This window comes from Solenopsis invicta, chromosome 1 (assembly GCF_016802725.1).
Source record: "Solenopsis invicta isolate M01_SB chromosome 1, UNIL_Sinv_3.0, whole genome shotgun sequence".
Lineage (NCBI taxonomy): Eukaryota > Metazoa > Arthropoda > Insecta > Hymenoptera > Formicidae > Solenopsis > Solenopsis invicta.
In genome coordinates, this window is record NC_052664.1 from 18,361,426 (window position 1) to 18,383,234 (window position 21,809).

The 21,809-nt window shown below is 36.1% G+C and overlaps 1 protein-coding gene across 7 annotated transcripts in view; it reads left to right on the forward strand.

The window, feature by feature from the left end:
- LOC105201241 (Down syndrome cell adhesion molecule-like protein Dscam2) overlaps window positions 1-21,809 on the forward strand; it is a 158,079-nt gene that overhangs the window by 118,172 nt on the left and 18,098 nt on the right. For 6 of the 7 annotated variants that reach the window (XR_005574769.1, XM_039449239.1, XM_039449218.1 and 3 more), the window contains exons 3-9: window positions 561-747; window positions 2,066-2,208; window positions 11,953-12,117; window positions 17,667-17,813; window positions 17,996-18,136; window positions 19,273-19,463; window positions 21,371-21,611. Coding sequence is in view for 6 of the 7 variants with exons in the window: in XM_039449239.1 (XP_039305173.1) it covers window positions 561-747; window positions 2,066-2,208; window positions 11,953-12,117; window positions 17,667-17,813; window positions 17,996-18,136; window positions 19,273-19,463; window positions 21,371-21,611 (1,215 nt within the window). In the remaining variant the exon portion in view is untranslated. Of the gene's footprint in view, window positions 1-560; window positions 748-2,065; window positions 2,209-11,952; window positions 12,118-15,128; window positions 16,947-17,666; window positions 17,814-17,995; window positions 18,137-19,272; window positions 19,464-21,370; window positions 21,612-21,809 lie in introns of those variants that run through there. The other variant, XM_026132911.2, reaches the window with a different exon arrangement.

Consider the following 21,809-nt stretch of genomic DNA (forward strand, 5'->3'; position numbering starts at 1 on the left):
GCTTCAACGAGACAAAAGATAAAATTCTATCCGCGGCGCTTACCAACCAACAAATCGAATAATCGTTTCAACATCGAGTTTAATCCACGGGCAAATCCAGATCGCCTGACCTGAGGCGCGCGGCTCCTGTGAAGGACAATGAGCGGAAAATATTGATTTTCAAATATCCACGACGTAGCATAACGAGCACTCGCTGAAATTTTATGTGTCATTACCAAAATATATCTATGTACGCTGCAAAAATTTCTATAAAATTCTCCAGCCATGATCATAAAATTAATTCGCATTTTAATGATCCATCTTCATTATTCGTTAAATCAGCGCCGTTCCGAAATTTTAATCGCCACCTAGTTAAAGGCCGCGCGATTTCTCATTAGTGCACTTGTTAAAAATTTAGTGGGACGAAAGACAATATAAGTTAGTCGAGCTAAATTAATCGCGCTCGACCGCTTCTCATTGACCGCGTCGTCAACGACGCGATCGTCAGGAGACCCTCGCGCGTCGTAGCGATAAAACCGACGGTTACAATGTTAATGACCGAATACGCTTTTCGTTTTTAGGGTGCAGCGTGAAATTTGCGCTCGGTCAGCAGGGCCCGGTCTTCATTCTGGAGCCGCCGAGCACCCTGGTCTTTTCAAATACCACGGGCTCCCAATTAGGCTGCTCCGCACACGGCAGCCCGACGCCGCATGTCACGTGGATTACCAGCCCGGATCAGAGATCGGTTACGGCAGTTCCGGGACTCAGGTAAATCACGATTCCAAATGTCCGACTACTTCGACCGATCACGTTCGTGTTGGATCACTTTTGCATAAATTTGCCAGGCAGCATTCATTTAAATAAAACCGGTTCTTAAATAAAATCACGGCAGCATAATGCGGAGCAAACACTCTAAATCGGAATCCAGTGTATATTCATTGAACGACAGTGAAAATAGTCTGATTTCAGTGCTATGCTTGTAATTATATCAGTCAGTGATATACGCACTATTTTTCAGTGATAGTACACTGAGTTTGGTCAGCGAGAGTGTTCCTCTTCTAATCAAAATCACTGAAAGTTAGTGAATAGTCACAGAAAGTTTTTTAATTTTTTTAAAAACCATTGTTATAAAGTACTCTTCGAGCCATTCAACTTTTATGCAGAATATTTTTTTCTATCTCTTATAGTTTCGACGATAATTGTTTTGAAAGAAAAATAGTGATTTTCTACCATAATGTATTCATTGTAATTCTTCGAAGGTAATGTTATTGCTTAAGATCTCTAACAGCACAAAGTCCAAAAGACGTCATAAAGATATTCCTTGGATACCTTTTGGGCGATTTTATAATATCTTTCATATTTTTGTGCTAACTGGGATACAACATATTAACTTTATTGTTTAACTTCAGTTAAACGTACGCAATTAATTTCTTTACAAAAAGAAACACATGTAAATTTTTTCAATAAATTTTTCTATCTTTGAAAAAAAAAACCCCGAAATAATTCGCGGAAATACTGGAAAAAAAATAGTTTTTCTCCGAGTCTTTAAAATTACATTTTTAACGTTCTTAAAAAGAATTTTCAAATGTTTTAATAATATTTTTTAATGCTCTGCTGCTTAAGAGGAATTCATGATTTAACATAAAAAAATACAATAAAATACACGTAAAAAATTTTTTATTTTTTAACGAGCAGGTGTTATCGATTCATTAAGTACCGGAATAATGCAAAATCCGCTTTGTTTTGAAATTGTAAATACAAAAAATATTAAATAAACTCGAAATAACGTAACGTCGACCGTTTTAATGACAAATATAAAAAATTATTTATCTTTACCTCAATACAAAATCTGTTTCCATAAACAAAACGTGTGTTTTACTTCAAAATCAAATATATCTTTATTTTCATCTCAATCGATTATAAGTATAACACTGCAAACAAGTAAGATTTCACTGACTCAAATTTAAAGTGATAGAGTTCGCTTTTAAAATAGAGCATGTGAAATCCGCCTTATGCTCTTTCCACGGTCCATTTTTTCTAGCTGGCTTTTACGCGAATCAACAGAGCTCCTTTCGTATTCTTTCAGGCAACTTCTGGGCAACGGAACGCTATACTTCCCGCCGTTTCTGGCTCAGGATTTCAGAGCCGAGGTTCATAATGCCCGATACAGATGCCGTGCGACCAGCTCCGTCGGGACCGCACTTTCGCGCGAGGTCACTCTCCGTGCTGGTAAGTTATCTTATCCACGTCTTATCCCTTCCGAAAGTGAAAGCATAGTCTTGTAGACTTACGTGGAAACTTATCCGGTCGGAAGATTTCAAAATGTTTTATCATTCCGGCGGAAATGGCTTTCCGGCTCTGAGTGGAAAATGTGGTCGCGCGAATAAGATCCCAAACTACCGCGCGCGGATCGACAGTCCGCTCGTCGTCGGATGCACACGATAACCATTATTTATCGAGGAAACGTCATTCCCCGCGTACGAGATTCGTTGCAATAACGGACTGGCGGTGCCGAACATCCCATTACGTCGGAGTGCTACGGAGTAGCGAGTGCGGAGCCAACACCTCGCATTTTCAACCGAGAGGCTTCGCGCTATCCAAGTAAATACCGATGGGGAAACGGTTGAAAGCCGTTAAATTGTATCGGAGGAAGTTCGATTCGAGTACGTGGGGCGAGTCTTCGCCACTCCGAAAGACCCGTCGAGGGACAAAACTTTGTCCGGTCGGCGCTACGTGAGCCATCATTTAAATGGCTGATTCTAAGCCGATCATTACTACTGGCGGTGCTCGCGCTGAATTCACCAGCGTCCGCCATACGTACTGCACGTTCCAATTGGAAAGGAATTCTTCTTTCGTTTTCATTTACTTTTCATCCGAATGACCGCCGAGTACGCCAGTAATAATGATAATAGAGATGTAATATGTAAAGATGTGAATGTATAGATACATCAATATCAACTATTATACATTGAAAATTTCCCAAACACTTCAGGATAAAAAATCAAAATATTTTTCCTGTGCATTAGATTCTTTTGGAAACTAAAGAAAATTCCAAAGAAGAAATATAAGATTCCTAGGAAGAAAATTGCAGAAAGAGAAAAATTTTGAAAAAATTAGTACAAATGTTATACATAGATAACTCTTGTTGTAAATGATTCTCTAGATATAGAAGTGCATTTGAATATAAATTGAGTATGAATATCAAATTTAAATAATATTAGATGACATTTACGTGACCTTTTATAACGATTTTTGAAATAATAGTGCTATAATAAAAACCAAAAGGGTAAATGAATCAAACCGCGAAATAATAAATGTATAAGTATTAACGTCCAATGACCAAAAATAAAAAAAGCAATATGCTTGTTCGCTTTTTAGCCGGTACACGTAACCTTTTAAATGGGTAAACACTGATCGCTTTCACGAAGCTCTAAGCTTACGTTGCACTTAGGTTGCTTGCTTTCTCAACGGCGTTTTCGTGATGCGTTTTTAACCCTTCAAGTAAAGGCAAAAGTGTCGTCGATTTTTTGGAAAAATGACTGCTGTTACGTAAAACCGCAAGAAGAAAGTTTAATATCAAATATTCAAGTGAAATCAGTATTTCTAGAACGTGCAACGACACGATTTATCTGTCGTCCTGTTGTGGCAAAAACTCGACGTCGCATCGCCTCCTAACACACATACGTAAAATAATTCTTGCACGAAATATTGACGCGCTTAAAGCCCAAGAATCCCGCATGTCAAACAATGCGTTTTACCGAGTATTTCAATATACTCGGCGCTCGTTCGTAACAAAACTGGCACGCTTGTCGTATTTCACGGTGCATACAAATTCGAAGAAATTGCGAGAATCCAAATACTCTTTGATGCCGGTCCAAAGGCAGCTGTCTCCCCTTTCAAAGCTGCTTCACGTGAAACGACATGGAATGCGCGCTCCAGCCGTCGGAAAACTTTCGGCGAAAAGTTTTTCAGGATGATTCGACTAAAACGGGAAGAAAAATTCGCTTCGCCGCTAGTGGTTTCCGAAACTTTCCCCCAAAGTCGCTGGACGATGAAAGAACGTCCAATCGATACCTCTTTGCCACTGTCCTTGTCTCGCGCGAACCGCGCGTTCGCTGAGATATAAAGCTTCTATCTACTCTCACCAACGCTTTCGTTAAAAGTTCACAGTCCGCCTCGGAGTATAGGCATAAATAATCAAGTCATTCTGCTCCTGCTTTTCGCGAAAACAAGTTTAATATGGTTCCAAGATGATGTATGAGGGTCGTTCAAGCGTAAATCGGAATTGTTTTTCCAAAGGATCGCGTTTCTTCGGAATAACAAAAATTGATAAATTGAAAATTATTTTACAGTTGATGTAATTTCCTTTAGTTTTCTTTTTCATTAATACCATATAAAAGAAAAAGAAATTTTTCTTAATAATTTTCTTATATAATTATAAAATTTTCTGATACAAAAATATTAAATTAAATAGAAAGAGACTACCCCGATACCAACCACTTTATTTTTGGATTTTGGATTTTGTTAATAAAAACATAAATACAAATTATAAAGTATATGCTATCAGATCATACAACAATTTTTATATCGTTTCAAATTTTACAATAATTAAATTTTTAAGATAAGCAAAAATGAGCATCTGATAAAATGAGGTCAAAAACTGACAGGCAGTAATGATATACTATTCTTTTCCTTTCCTTTCACAGGAGTCATTTGTATTATATACAAAATTGTTTTATTTATATCAAAAGTTATGTACATAAATATATAAATTTATATATATATATATATTTATATACAAAATTGTTTTATTTATATCAAAAGTTATGTACATAAATATATAAATTTATATATATATATATATTTATATTTATGTATTTATGTATATAACTTTTGATATAAATAAAATAATTTTGTATTTTATACAAATGACTCTTGTGAAAGAAAAGGAAAAAAATAGTATATCATTACTGCCTACAATGTCAGCAGTTATATATATTTTATATATATATATATATATATAAAACCTTGTACTTTTCCCTAAAACGCAATGTAGCGCAACAATATAAAAAAATTAAGTTAGATTATTATCTTAATAAATAATTCGCACAATGCCGTGTCTTTTATTCTATCTTATATGATTTTTTCTATTTTATAGTATGTCTTACGAACAGATGTGCCGGTTTACGCAGCACCCCAAGTTTATGTTTAACCGCATTTACGAGAAAAATAAGAAAGAAAATATAAATAAAAAACAGTTTTAAGATAAATGTGTTTTAAGATAAACATGTAAGATGATCTAATATTTTTAATATTATACTCGCAATTATTTAAACTGCGCGATTTGCAAAAGAAAATCGTAAGAATATTATTTTCACATTCAAAGAATTTGTTTCCAGCTGATTTTATATAAAAATAAATCAAATATATAAGTTTTTACTTCGTTAATTATATAAGCAGATCATATTTTTATCTGTTTTAATAAAATGCAATGTTTAGCTTTCAAGAAATACGGGGAATGTTGCGTTAGTGGATCTACGTTCGGTATTGGCGACTTTTCTCTTATTTTAATCTCTTTGTGATACAATAACGAGTTAATGTATGGCGAGTTTATTGTAGCGATAAAATTTTTAACAGTAATAGCAGGTATGTAACGATAGGCGTTGTTGTGTAATAGTTAGAAGATAGAATATTAAGAGGAGTTAATAACTATTCGCATGTAATCGTACGACACGCATTCATTAATGCAACGTGCAAGTTATCTAAGATCCCCACTTGTCGTTTCACTTTATTTCCCGCTATACGCGAGAACATCGGCCAAGAAGAACCTTCCAGCGGTGCTTCTTCTGAAACGAGCGAGCCAAAAAGGAACGGTTCACTTATCTGAAATGACATCGGCCGTCCCCACGTGCCCGCCAAAGAAAGAACTTATTCTGCAAGAGAGGGAGAGGGAGAGGGAGAGGGAGAAGGAGTCATTGTCGAAATTCCCCTTTGTGAAGATCGCGTTTTCCAACGAGGTTGAGATTTCGGTACCGCACGTCCAGCCTCCGTTCTCTTCGACGAGAAGAATACTCCCGGAGGAATATAGGGAACGCAGAGAAGGGAGCATTCATTATCCTACGTTATACCGTCGTTATAGTCGTCCGGTAGCACGGAGAATAATGTCTGAAGAGGTGTTGCGTCGTAAAAAAAATTTAAAAGAGGGGATGTATCGCGTAGGTTTAACCTTTAGCGGGAGAATAATCGTCACTCAGATGACGCTCGCCGAGAGCGGCTCTCGTTTAATCTTAATTTTTTTCAAATGATTTCATTACGGAAGCTGTACGGGAAACGGCCGCGAAATCTTATATTTCACGTGCTTACTCGCGCGATTTTCTCGCTGCTCGGAAAATGTTGCTCGAGGGGTATTTAACGTCGGAAAATAAAACACCTCGATAAATTTAACCGCGAAAACAATGAATAAATAATCGTTTCATCTTTATGTAACAAATGCAAATTGACACTTCATAAAAAATTAAAAGGTTATATTAAATTATGGATATGTTTATTTCATTGATTAAAAATCTATTTTAACTCTTTGCTGTTAACGTTGTAGCTCTGGGGCTACATCTATCATCCAAGTTTGTTTTATGAATAAATCAATTGTATTCGTGTATTCCAGTTCGGTATTGCTAATAGTTTCCTCTAACGAATAAATCAACTTTTAAAACCATATTTTAAATAAATAATTTGTTATTAATAAATATATACTAAAAAATTTTCAGTGATTAAATTCGTTTGCAGCAAATTTTGGTTAATAACCTACACTTACACTCAAAATCAATATCCGAGGGTTTTCGAAATCGCTGATTATGAAGCTAAAGTCAAAATCGATAAGATTCGTTTAAAACTTGTTTAGGTGTTTTCGAAGTCTCTGATTACGAATTCGATGTCAAAGATACAGAATTCGAAATGCCAAATTTAATATGGCAAACGTAATTTTCAAAGTTTCAAGCAAATTCGATTGATTTTGGAAATTCCGTCCGCCTTATTAAACCATCATTTTTTATTTTGTATTTTTTATATCGGATTCATAATCAGCAACATGCAAAACTCTCGAGTAACAAGTTTCAAGCGAATTTAGTTGATTTTGAAAATTTCGTCCGCGATATTAGATCCGCCATTTTGAATGTTATATTTTTCAGATTGGATTCGTACTCAGCGACTCCAAAAACCCTTTCACAACAAATTTCACAAAATTATATTACAAAAAAAAAGAAAACAAGTTCAACAAAGAATTAAATAAAAGAGAGTAACGCAGCAGTATTGTGTGTGGAGCGCAACAGAAGCGTTGCACGTGCACGCCTGCATAAGGAATTAAACAATCGCGCACTACATCGTATCTTACGTTCTAATCCCTTGAAATTTGTATACCGGATATTTCTTCGGCCGTGTTGCGCGACGAAACCGTTTTTCTCCATACACGTGCCGAGGTATGGATGCTATAGGAAAGAATTATTGCTCGCCGCGCGCGCGCACGGTGAGAGATCACCCGTTTCCGCAGACAGACGATTCTCTAGCGTACCGCTCTTATTCTTCTTTATTTTCTTCATTTTATCAACGGGGAGGTGCGCGACTAGAAAAAGAACGTAACCGCATTAGCAACCCGCCACTAGTTCTCGAGAAATGGTCTTGGACAGAAAAAAAGTCCAACCTTTTCGACGACAAATGCTCGTATGTGTGTAATTCCAGCAAAACGGTCGACGGTTTTAATCACGCACAAAGTACGTTTTTGCTCTCGAGAGGCATCGTACACAAGAAACATCTCGGGGACGCACGCGACGATAAGACGCGGAAACTTGTCAGAAACTTGCGCGGAACTTTAAAACGTAATTGAGAAATTATCTTAACCGATCGGTGTAATTGTAACGCAATTTCCAGCGAAGCAAAGAAGTTACGCAGGCTCGCGTTTTCAGTAAATCTTTTCGCCGTTCGCGCGATTATCCGTGCGTGCGTTCGCGTCGAGTTTTCCGACGGGTTCTTGGGCTGGTCGCGATATAAGTGGCAATATATCCGTCCCGTCCCGTCCCGGCGAAAAATCCATCCTCGGAAAATTCGATTTTAAAAATCCACCGTTTCACCCACAGAGAGAACCCTGTGCAAGCACGCGGGTCTGGCAAAACATGCACGCTGCTCGTTGCACGGCGGTGCATCGATACGCCACATCGCGCCGCGGTATGCACCGTGCATTTTCACGCCGCATCAGCGCGTAATGGTCGGTAAGCGCGCAAAGCGCGCGACATCAGAGATCCCGGCGTGAGCGATCTCGCACAAGGGTTGACGAGGGTTGGGGGATTCACGAGGGGGTGGGAACGAATCCGTCCGTGAAGAGAGGAGAGGAAAGTTAATTCCAACGATTTCTAGGAATTCGTGGAAATATCGTTGCCCGCTTGGCTGGAGATCCGCGAGCATATTGGCTTTATTTGCACATTTCGTTTCACCCCGCTCTCAATCTCCCTCTCGCTCGTGCCTGCGCTATTTCTCCCGCATCCTCTCACCGACGCATCTCAATTTTATCGTCACATACCGTGTTTCCTCTTCCTCCTTCGTCCCTTCCCCTCCTCTACGTACCTGATCCCATCCCACCCTTTCCTCCACCTCTTGATTCACAAACCGGCGTCTAATCGGGAGAGGGTAGGGGGGAGGGGAGGGGAGGGAAAGTGCCTGGCGTCGGGACACCATCCGAGAAGCCCCCAATTTCCGACGCCCCGAACGGCGAAAAGGGTGGAACGACACGACCCGTTCGTCTCGTCACTAGGAGAACGGTAGTTCGCCTCCGACTCACGACCTCTCGGCTTTTCTCGTTTCGCGTCTTCTTCTCGGTGCATATCCCTTGGCCCCGTTCGCCAAGCTTTTTAAGAGTTTCCCTCCTGCCCCTCTTGTCCTCCACGCTCCCATCGCTTTGCGAGAGCTATCGGCGAAATCGCGCGCGTTACTTCGGCACGAATGTTTACGGAAGAATCCACGGGGTGTCTCGACGGCAGTTGAAAAACGTGAATTTTTCAATAACCTTGGCAGCACGTACGTCTTGAATTGGTCGCGCACGTGTGATTTGGTCCAAAGATATTTTTCATCATAAATCGAAAATAATAATCTAAGACCGGTACTCACAGTTGTAAATAATTTTCAATCTTCGATTGAAAGCTATAATTAATTACAGATACGTTCATTCATCCTTTTTCTTTCATTCAAAAATTAAAAATTATTCACGACTATAAATATCTAAGACATTTTATTTATTTTTTGTTAAATATATTAAACAGATTAAAACGGCGAGACACGCATCGTTTAAAGTTAAAAGATGTTAAGCAAAATAATGTAAACACCTGGAAAGTACACCATTTATTTTATTAACAGAAGATTAGCCAACTATTTGTCTTTACTATACTTATTCCTTGTTTGGAATAAGGTCATACTTAAGTAGTCCACACCAATGCACAATGTTATAACATTCTGCTAGCAGAATATCTTTTAAGATACTAAAGAAAAAAATCTATTTTTTACTCTGCCTTATAAAATGCTTACAACAAATCGTTGATATTTAAGTTACGTCAAAAACCAGAAAAAAAATGTTTAATTTTTATAAAACAGAGCAATAAAATTTGGAAAACAGTATAAGAAGAACATTTCTTCCTTCAATATCGCTTATGTAATTAATGGAAAGATATTCTGATAAAAGAATAATACAATATTCTATTACGATGCAAGCGTATTGCATAACCTTATTCCAAAACAAAAATAAAATCTGTATTGAAGACAAATGGTGAATTTTCTTATTAATAAAAAATGATGCATTGATTGCCCAGAGATGTTCATTATTTTGTACATTCCCTATTCAGATTTCACCTGAACTCAAAACGGAAATATTATGTGTGTTTCAAGATAATAAAGACAGGGTAGACGTAATAACGTTTTGAGTTACCGTATTCACTTAGCGATTACATGGTTAATGCTTTAACTAAAGATGCAAATGCGGGAAATTAATCGCGCACTTTGTGCCAACATTCATTATAGCGAAGTGTGTGAGTAGAATGTGTATACGCGCGAGCAGGTGTGTCTCCGGAGAATGGGGATATGTGACCTGAGCGCTGCTCCCAGCATCACTGTTACATATTGATGCATGAGTGTGTGTGCTTAGATTGAGGGTGATTAGATTGAGGGAGGGAGCTTGTTTCATACCTCAACATCTTGTAACCTAACCGCGAATAAAACATATTGTATCAAGTAAGACAATTAGAGTGAATCTTATGTATAAAATAAATGTATCGAATTACGCCACTTTAACCGAAAGAACTAATTTTTGACAGGTTCTTTAAAAAAAAATAATAATAATAAAATGGTGTCAGATAAAACTAACTAAATTTTACCTAAAGTTAATAAAATTGTAAATTAACGAAAACGTATGTAAAAGTTGAAAATAAACAAAAATATTGATATGCACAAAAGAATCGAGTGAAGAACGACTAATAAACATCAAGTAAAGCTGCCCTATCTTTGTGTTGGCTATCCCTGTTATATTGTACAAAAACTATATAATTATATAATACTTTATTATTTTTTTGTCATTTTTTAAATATATTAATCGTCCAAAATTAAAAACATTTTACAATCCAAATTTACAATCCAAAATTATTTATCATATTATATGTTACATTTTCGTAGTAACAATTTAAAAATAAGTCATAGAAAAGTGACAGATTATCGATATGAAGTTTTTAGAAATCGCTCTCACAGAAAATCACATATATACGTTTATTTACTTTGACGGAGCAATTTGATACATATAACGGCTGCTTTCTGATCACTTTTAGATCACTCTTTTAATCAGCTGTTTTTTTATAAGCATAAAACAAATTACAATGGCGTCAGTGGCGTAATTCCGTGAACATTTACCTTAAGAATTAATAATTCTTTCGCAAAATTTCGTCGTCGGAATTCAATAAAATGTATTCCTAATATATACGTGTCAAGAATATAAAATATTTTTAATGTATTCCCCGTCCTCTCTCTCTCTCTTAATGCAGGCTGTTCAAGTGTTGGAAATTTTATGCTCGTAAATTAACGCGTCGTAACGGAATAAGCGAAGTGAATCGCATTACAACCCGGCCATTGTCCATGGACTTGAAATAAGTTTGATCGTTCATTATGCATGCTTCTACCTCCCTATGTCTTATTTTCCACTTTCTGCCTTCTGTGGTAACTTCTTAATAATCATCCATCTTCCACTTTCAACGCTACGTCACCTCGCCACGCTTTATTTTCCCTCCCTTTTTTCACCGACTCTCTGTTATATATGGATATAACAGAATTTTATTATAGAGGATGTCTCGCATTAAATGCGATGGCTTTGACTCGTGGATCCTCTTTAATCAATTTTAAATCAATTTTTCTTGATTGAAAACCTGATAGTTATAATTTCTTTTCTAATTTCAAAATTACTCAAATACCTCAATAATTAAATTTGGAATGTTACAATTTTGCATTAAACTTCTTTTGAAATTGAGAATTGTGCAAAAAAGATAATTTTAATAATTACTAACCGCTCAGAAATTTAATTTAAAAAAAATTTGACAGAGAAATATCGGGATTAAATCACATTTTTTCTCGATTATATTGATGATTTTGAGAATTAACTTTTCAGAATTGGTCATATACGTTCAACCCACAAAATTATAATTTTTGAATTATTGTAATCGGTGAGTAGTACGTACATTTTTCTATATTAAACAAAAAATATCCAAGCCTAATGATTGAAATTAATAAAAAACAGTTTTTATCTACATTCTTAAATCATTTCTCTTGAAACGGATTTCGTGTGAGACATTTCTTGTATAACTACGGACAGTTAAGTTTTGGGAGATGTTTCGCGAGAAATGTAAATTTTGCTTGAGCAATTACTTCCAGAATGAAACGTTGCAATTTTGTTACTTACAGTATTGACGGTACCCGGATACGACGTCAGGGTAAATAGACAGCCCGTCATGGAAGGATGCAACGCGGTGTTATCCTGCACAGCTCGGGAAGATGTTAAGGAACACCTCACCGTAACCTCCTGGTTCCGTGACGACGCTATTCTCTTACCTGGAAACACAGACACCGGTGAGTTAGTTACTCTACGCGTCGAGATATAGCATTTGCTATTTTAATCTAACGCAGCGTGTGTCGACGTTAAACCTTCTCCTCGAGATCAGCTCCTGTTTGAACATCGACAACACACCGGTGTGCGGTTACGTATCCGTCGTTAATTAAATTTTCGCTTTACAACATTATTGTCGGGCGAAACAAACTCGCGAACTAATTTTACCCGGTCGCACCAATCCATCAATTTTTTTTTATCGATACGCACAGATACGCGGACGGTTATGCGGTTTGCGTGTCGAAATTAGTTTACGGACGCAAACGTGTCAAATGTGTCCGCCGCGGTGGTTAAAGAGAATAAAAAAGAATATTATAGAGGACGCGTTCGGGATAAACGCATATAAATGAAGAGGATATACCCGAAGCGCAATTCACCCCTCATCGCTTACCATAATCCCTCATACATAATAATTTTTAATCATAGAGTCCGCGTTGCTTGAGGGATTATTGCAATTTTTATGAATTATGATAAATTTCACAAGGAAAAGGCATGGTACGAAAAGGAATTAAGGATTAAATTAACACAATTATGACCGCTAGTGAAGCGAGTGGCACACAGAAAGGAAGAGAGGGCAAAATGCCTGATCTCTTGGACGAACATCCGGTACGCGCGCAAACCCACAGATTCGCACATCCGCATACAACACACACACGCACACACACACACCCACACATATGTATACTTGCATACGTGCCGCCCGGTACACACGTACGTGCGCTAACTCGGCGGTTTAGATCGTCCTGTACACGCTCAAGCATTCATGTCCCATACATATTTATGCCGCTCGGTTGCACGTAACCGGTACCGGTGTGCGCGTAAATGTACGTACGCGTGTGCCGTTGGAATATCATGGGAAGCATCGCGTCATGTCGGGGCTTGATACGTTTGTTTCGTAACTAGGCGGCTAACATTGCGTCGCCCGCATATATACGGAAAGCAGCATCTGCACGCCGGGGGTGCGGCGCGGTTACGTGTCTCCCGGCGCGGCGCCCCGTATACGTCGACGTGTGCTCCCGCGGTTATCGCCGCACGCGTGCGGACGCACGCCCCGTTTCGCAAGAACGGGTCCGTATCGCATCCGAAGACGAACGTCGCGTCGCGTCGCGATTCCGCCCCGTCCGTCAATCGACGTCGCGCCAATATCGGCGAAGATAGAGGGGAACGAAGCGTCAAACGCATATCGCGACGGCATCCTCGTGATGAAGCCGAATACGATATCAAGGTAAAGAGACGTCTTCTGTTATTAACGAAAAAAAATCAGATTTTTTTCTCACATTTTAACGAGATTAATGAACCCTTAAAATAACATCATGGATGTCCAATCGATTTTTGTCCATGGAAGTTTTTCGAGATTTCAAAGATAATTAAATTGTATACATTATTTTTTTCCCCAAAATAAAGTACAAATATTTGTTCCAGAAACTTAAAAATATGTTCATGAATTTTTAGAGACTTTTTTAACCACTTTAAATAGAAAACAGTTTTCAGGATAGAGGGGGGATCGTAGAGATGCTTATTGGGGTATCAGGATTATTAAATTAGCAATTTAATTTCGTAATATTACATTTCTTGTTCTACTTAACAGCTGCGTTTTAAAATTCGACAAATATATATGCGGCGCGCAGTTTGGAGAAACTTATAAATACACTCGGCAACAAAATTAAGGGGGAAAGGTCGTGTAAAAATCCATTTTTTTTTTATTGCATATATATGTACTAAAACATTTCAAGAATTCAAATTTCAAGTCCTCATATTAGAGTTCAACATATTAACGATCTTACAGACAAGTTATACGTATGCATCCAATAGATAGTCACGCGCGTTTCAAACTTTGAATGAGTTTTTCTCGAAACTGCGTCTTTCAAAACGACATGCAATATAACTCAAAAAATATTCGATCAATATAGAAACGGTGCATGTTTATTTTTCACTAAATTCTCCACCGAAAGTACCTATAAAACTTACAAAGAATAACTATTCAAACTATTTTTTTCACGTGATAAAAATGAAAATGTTATGCGAGAATTCGACATTTTTTTCAAAACTAGAATTTTTATTTTAGTACTTTTTACTATCGGATTTGGGTACTTACGGTGTGCAGTTTTATCAAATAGACAGATTTGTTCAATTTTTTATTTCAGGATAAGATAAAATACTGCATTGCACATCATTTGACCCCCTCGAAAACCAGAACTTGGAGATCATCATTATGCCGCCCTATTTGAACTAATTTGGTTTAGAAATTTTTTTTCTACGAATTTTATAAGAAATATGTGAGAAAAGTTATGGACAGTTCATTAAAAGTTTTGTGTCGCAAAAAATTTTAAAATCAGCATATTAAAGCTTAAAATCTCTAGTTTCGAGATTGATAATTCATTAAACGATTTACATTTACAGAGTTTGTTTACGAAGTTACGCAGATTCAAATAAGGATGTGTCAAATCTCAAAATTTTTTACAAACTTTGCAAAGTTCCACGGCATGAAATAAAGATTACAGGCAAATGCGGTTTGCAGCATTCAAAAACGTGAATCTTTATCTTTAATTTGCGTACTTGTTTAGCGTTGTACGATTTTTATTCACCGAGTTATTCAACATTGAAGCAAAAATGACCTTTTTTATTACACTCCCTTGAATTTCGCCTATTTTTGGAAGTCAGAATAAGTGATCCTTTAATTTTAATGCCGAGTATATATATTTGTAAATTTATCTAGAAAATTATTATTATTATTGAGCTTCGATTAAGCTAAGATCTGCTTCGTAGTGTAGTTACTTCTTAATTAAAATTTTTCTATTTCCGCACAAAAAAAAATTAAATCAAATCAACAATTCATTGTTTCATATATAAGCAAAAATATAAAATCTTCTTAAAATTTATAATCTTAAACAAACATAATTTGCTAACATAAAGAAATTTTGTTTCATGTAATTATGTCTGTTTAAAATTATCAAATTCTTTCAATATATCATTTGAAAAAGAAAAAAAAAGAAATTTTTGGGTACAAAGGGGAGGTTGATAAGTTGACCTCATTTAAGAGTTATTTAGAAGTCAAAGTTCAAAAAAGACTAATTTTCAAGATATTTTATTCTCATTCAAAAATTTTTTTAAAAAATCTTTAAAAAGTTGTCCTAAGTCCTAAGAAAGTTAAACCATACAAATTTCCTAACATTAATATATAACATCACACCAGTGAATAAGAGTTAAAATGTGTAAATAAGACGTAGATGAAAAAATACATAAATGTTTAATATTGCGGTAAAAGTAAAGCAAACGATAAACCCCGGTCGCTATAATTTTTTAACTGCCCCATATTACACAATCCCAGCGAATAACGGGATCACTGCAATGTTTGGTGGGCACAGAAAGTACTATGAGTTTAGAGGGCTTCTTGTGGGTGTTAACAAAGTTATTGACAAATAAAGTTTCAATAGCAGTCTGTAAGACCGACATTACAGGTTAAAGGTTAAGTGTTGACGTCTCGATAAAATGAAACGGAATTATTATAATATTTAATATATGTCGGTCTAGCTTTTAATAGCATTTCTAAATTCGTATTTTTCAAGTATTTATTTCCAAAAATGTATATCTAACTCGCAAAAAAATGAGGGAAGATACAGAGATACAATGTATTTCATAAAAAAGTTAAGAGATATGGTATATATATGAGAGTATGTGCTCGTCGTCATAATAACTATCACGTCGTAACGTCGCGGATATCGCACCCTGATTCGAGGACATGAAATTCCGATTGTACGTTGCGGGAAGAACATGACATTTCTATCATTGACTCACACACGCCCGCACACTATAACGACATCGAATCTGCGACAATAGTTCTTGTTAGACATCGTAGGGAAGAGAACCACTCGGAATCCCATTTGTGATGAATGCGTCTTGCGCAGATCCGGGAACGTATCATCATTAGAATCGTATTATTCGGAGTGAGAGGAATATTCCTCATCAATTTTAATAAAATTATCATTAGAGATTTTAGAGATAATTAAAATAAATGCTCGACATTTTATTCGTTTTATTTTATTTATCTATTTTGTTCGAAATAATCAAAGAAAAATAACGGACCTGTAAAAATAATGAAGACATTATATGGAATAACTGACATGAAAAGATACGCGTGCGTGATGGCTTTTTTATTCGTCGGGCAACATGTCGGAAAGAGTGACATTGTAACAGGAAGTCTACTCTCGGCGGAAATATACCTCCGATATTAATTATTCTCTGCAAGGGATAGCGGTGCGCGAAAATCCGTAATGTTCGGAGCGCGATGAAAAAAAGATTTCTGGCAGGTCAATCCGAGATAGTCAGACAGCTTTAGCAAGTCGGTAGACCGAGCTGCTCGATGGCTGTCCAATGGTTGAGCCAAATTGAAAATTTCACGCCTGATGGTACACCCGTCCGTGATCCGCAGGGGTTTCATCGACAGATGCTGAGGATTTTGCATAACCCTTTGCTCCCGCAGACTTGAAATATACGGGAGAAAATATTGCAGGAACCGCGTGCTGCACGTTCAAGGATTTATTATTGATATTTCCCAGCTTCTGAATTCTGAGAAGTCGAATGGTATTTCCGCTCAGTCTGCCGCGCTATAGAAGGAAGTGGAATAAATCGCGAAGTCGAGAGAAGCATTTCCTCACTACGATAGTGATGAGAGGGAAAATTTTTATTCAGCTAAAATGTCTACAAAACTGTACACCTGAATTCTTGTGATTTTAATCTGTTTGTACATGTATACGTAATGCGTCCCGCAGAAGACGCACACTTTAACTGAACCGTAAGTAAAATCGAAAGCTTGTACAGCTTAGAAAATCGTAGTTATTTCCACATGAATCAATCGATAACACTGTGTAACAAATTTAAACTTTTTTTGAGATCACAAACTAAACAAGATAAGAAACTTATAGATTTTTTGCTACTAAAAATATGTAAACGAAATGGCATGTTACATATTTAAGAAGATTGGCTCCAAAAAATGGCAACTTTATATTTTTCAGCTAAATTAACTTAAACATGTGACTTGATAAAGCAATTTCATTTATGGATTCGATAAGTCTAATTTTCTCTGAAATGTGACGTGACAGAGTAATTTAATTAGCAAATTCGTTTTCAGCGGCAAAATATCTCTAAGAATAATTTTATCTAGATTGCGGTATAAAATTCGTATCACACAATGTATTTATAAGTATTATAAAATAATTTTAAAAATTTATGAATTTTTTGATAAATTACGTTTCATGTAATAAATTCTTATCTTCATATTCAATTTTCGCGTCGTAAGAGAATATTTTTTTTTATTTACTTTTATGTACGTAATATGCTTATTAAAAAGCTGTTAAAAAGTCAAGAGAAATTTTCAATAAAATTTTGGCGTGCAAGGAAACTCGGTATTAAGTTTGCTGAAGAATCTGCAATCGAAGAGAAAGCGCGGGATACTTTAGACTTGCTATATATTATTAACTCGACCTGTGTACGTGTGCCCTGATTTTGTTCACAGGTGGAAGATTCGTAGTTACTTCGCAGGGTGATCTTCATATTAGAGCCGCCAGACCGGAAGACGGCAGAGCAACGTATTCGTGTTTAACCCTGCATGCCTTGACCAGCGAACGAAGAAAGAGCGAGCCCGCCACTTTAACAGTCACGGGTAACCGCTAGAACCGGATAAGATCTTTACGAGATAAATATAAAATCAAGATCCGGATTAAAATTTAATCTACCACCGCGAATTTCGCCGTATATAATACAGAGCGGCCAGGAAGATTATTCCTTGCCACTCCTTGCCTTGTTCATCTCCTTTAGATTTATTATCTCAGCTTTTATTTGTAGAACCAACCGGTTCCACGCCGCCGCGATTGATGCAACGATCTGAAATCGCTATTTCCGCCGAAAGCGGCTCCGACGTTCACCTCACGTGCTCGGCGCAAGGAAGCCCGCCGCCGCAATTTACCTGGTATCGCGATGTTAATGGTTGGTTTAATTAGGGGAATGTTTACCGAATAAGCTATGTTAACGATAGCGCCGTACAAACTATCCAACTACTACACGTTCATACATTGACTTCTCGATAGTATGGATATTGTATTGTATTTAAACATTGTTGTCACATAATGAATATCAAAAAAAACGTAAAAAGCGCTTAATAGGTGCATACACTTCTTTAATCATGATGTGTAGCGATCTATGGCTGGTCAATTCATTCAAGGATCTTTCCAGGACATTCCAAGATAAAAATCCTCGTTTTTCTAGTTCGATTAATTTTCATTACTTGATTTTCATTGATAATATTAAGTTTTGTATTCATGTTAGGATTCTATTAGTTAATCTTCTGGCGAATAAATTTAAAAGAATTTGGAACATTTATTGCTTTATAAAAATAACAAACAAATATTCAATACAAATGATAATTGTTCTGCTATATTCTATTTTATAATTTAAAACATTAAATTCAAGTTTTCTATTAATAGCTTGCCTTAAGGTGCTTTTAAAATTAAAATTTATAATTAAAAATTATAATTATAAATTTATAATTATAAATTTATTACGTTTTATTACGTTTTATTAAATTATCAATCTGATTTTCAATGTACGCACTTGATTTTAAAGCTTTATCTAAAATTACTGTTTCCTTATTTTTTTAATTCTTTCACAAGTTTATCGCGTTTTTTTTATTCTTCAATATCACGTAATTTTTTCGCTTGATTTTTTTCTTGTAATCACTTCTTTATATCGAGCATGCGCATTACGAACAAAATAAATTATAGATTCGATTTTTTTAGAATGAAAAAAGAATAACGAAAATTCCAAGTCAGTCATAAAATTCAAAGGTTTTTTCCGGACTTTCCCAAAATAAATTTCAAGATCCAAGAACATTTAAGGATCTAGACACCATGTTTAATATAGAAAAGCGCTCGATCAAAATTAATTGTAGGAGAAAAAGAAATCCACTTGTTTTATCAAAAAACGCCTCGAGGAAAAAACCTCGAGAATTTCTCTCTCTCTCCTGTGTACGAAATACCATTCAACGTGAATCTAATCTAGTGCTGAACGCAAATAACGTAGACAGAATCGTTGTAGAACAGATACATCCGAATGTCTTATTGCAGGCCACTCGATACCAGTCGAATCGTTCGGTCGTATACAGCTTTGGGGTGACCTGATGCAAATTCGTCGCGTAGATGCGCAGGACGCAGGAAGATATGTTTGCCGGGCCAGCAATCAGCTTGGCGAGCAACGAGCGGAGACGCACTTGTCAGTCACATCAAAGCTAAATGCCCGGATTCAGCCGCGTGTACAGGTACAAGTCTAATTTATGCAGACAACTTTCCTCTTAAACGCATAATATATTATATCATGCAGACTAAAAGAGCACAATAATACAAAGATGAAACTTCGTTATATACGAAAAGATTTTCTTTAAATCCTGTGAATTAATGATGCAATAGTAAAAGAAAGCTTTTATACTTTGAAAAATTACACTGTCCGACAAATTTAAACTTCTATTCTTGACCACAAACCAGACAAAATAAGATAGATTCTTCATCGCTGACAGGAGCGTTCATAAAACTGTTTCATAAAATCACTTTTTTTTTTTTAAATTGGACTTAAAAGTACCAAAATAACATTTTTCAATATCCTTTAGCTAAAATAACTCAGAAATGTGGCGTGACGGAACAATTCTGCAAACAGATTCGTTTTCGACAAAAGATGTATAAAAGTCACTTATTGAGTTGGTTGCTTTGTGCCAAAAGTTACAGTTATAGATGAAATAAAAGAAAGGGATTTCAATCCGTAAATAACTTTTGCACCACCCGCTTCTATCGACCATATCAAATTTAAAAAAAAATTGTATTTCTTTACAATAAATAAAATGGAGGAAAACATAAAGCAATACAGTATTTGTGCAACATATTTTTCCCATAGAGTTCAATAGTGTTATTATGTTTTCATTTAAATTAAATTAAATGTTTCATACATTGTTTAAAAGATTATTATTTTAATAAATTATATTTAACAATTCTCTGATTAATTAACCTCGGATTAATAATTGGCGACCCTAGCAACCGTTACAGATAATTATTCAAGCTGCAGCATAAAAGGACTATTATCATCCTGAAAGGATTATATTTGCCAGATTTAAGCTCCTTCTTTTAATTTATTTATACCTGTAATTTTTTGCATAAAGTAATAAATTCTCCTTCTTCTTTAGCCTCTCATCAGAGAGCCCGAGAATTCCTCCTATATTTCTGTGATGTGCGCTTTTTATAATTTATACTATTTATAGATAAATGGAATTTATATTATTTATAGATATAAGGAAGCTCTAGTTTAATGCTGATTTCGAACGTCTATTTAGAGGGGTTCTCATGGCAAGATACTCTCGGTTATTTGTCATTGCCTTCCGAGAGGTAGAGATCGAATAAAACCCGATGTTTCTGATTGAGCAGACGCACAGTTCTCTGCGCCACGATCGCTACGTCAACACAATAGATGACTTTTATAGATTTTTTTTGGCACAGAAAACAAATCCGTTTTTAGATTGTCTTATCAATACACTTTAGCTCAAAAGTACCCCCCAAAAAATGTCCTTTTCAACACTTTTAAACTTAATTTTATCAAAAGTATGAGCAATTTCTTTAAGTGATTCGGTAAAAAAAAAATCTATAAGAATCACTCTGTTCAAATCGTAATCAAATCCGTGTCAAACAGTATCATTAAGCTTGTACCAAGAAATATACCGTCGTTTGGTAAGTTATTTATCCGATATACTGGAAAAACAATACAAATCAAGCATTTAATCCACTTACAGATCATAAATGTTCTACTTTTATTGTATCGTAATGGAAAACTGGGTTAAACTAAATATGATTACGTTAGCTATATTTATGGTAATTGCGTCTACGTTAATTAATTAACAATCATTTCTCTCTCTCTCTCTCTCTCTTTCCTTCTTCCCGCTCGCTCAACAATATAAAATTAATATTTAATAAAACAATTATTGAGTGAAGATTAATTGACTATTAATTCATCACAGGCACTAAATATAAAAATATATTAAATGCATTATTAAGTAAACAAAAGCTGTTCTCTCTCTAAGGTATTAATTTTATTGCACACTGAGAAAGTTCATTAATTTAAAAATCGTATAGACGCGAGTGGATTTGATTGCAATCTACAAATAGATTCGCTTGTCGTCATTCGCAGGTCATTAATTCCGGCGAGACCGCCACGATGAACTGCACGGTCGAAGGATATCCGGTCGAGAGCGTTGAGTGGCTACATGACGGTGTGCCAGTATTGACCGCGCAGGACACGAGGATCAGATTGTTGGCTCCCTTGGTGCTCGTGATAGGCTCCGTTGGTCGTAGGGACAAAGGGATGTATCAATGTTTGGTGAGAAGCGACAAGGAAAATGCTCAGGCCACCGCCGAACTCAAGCTCGGAGGTCAGCGAACGCATCGTCCGTTTTTAATATCCGTCTCGTGTGACCGTTTCTATATATTTTTATCTCAGCTTATATATTATCTATATAAATATTTAGTTATACATATGTACGTGCATGTACATACATGCATACATGTATATGTGCATATTTTTCGCATTAACTATATTAACTTTTCCTTGTTTATTTTTTTTTATGTAA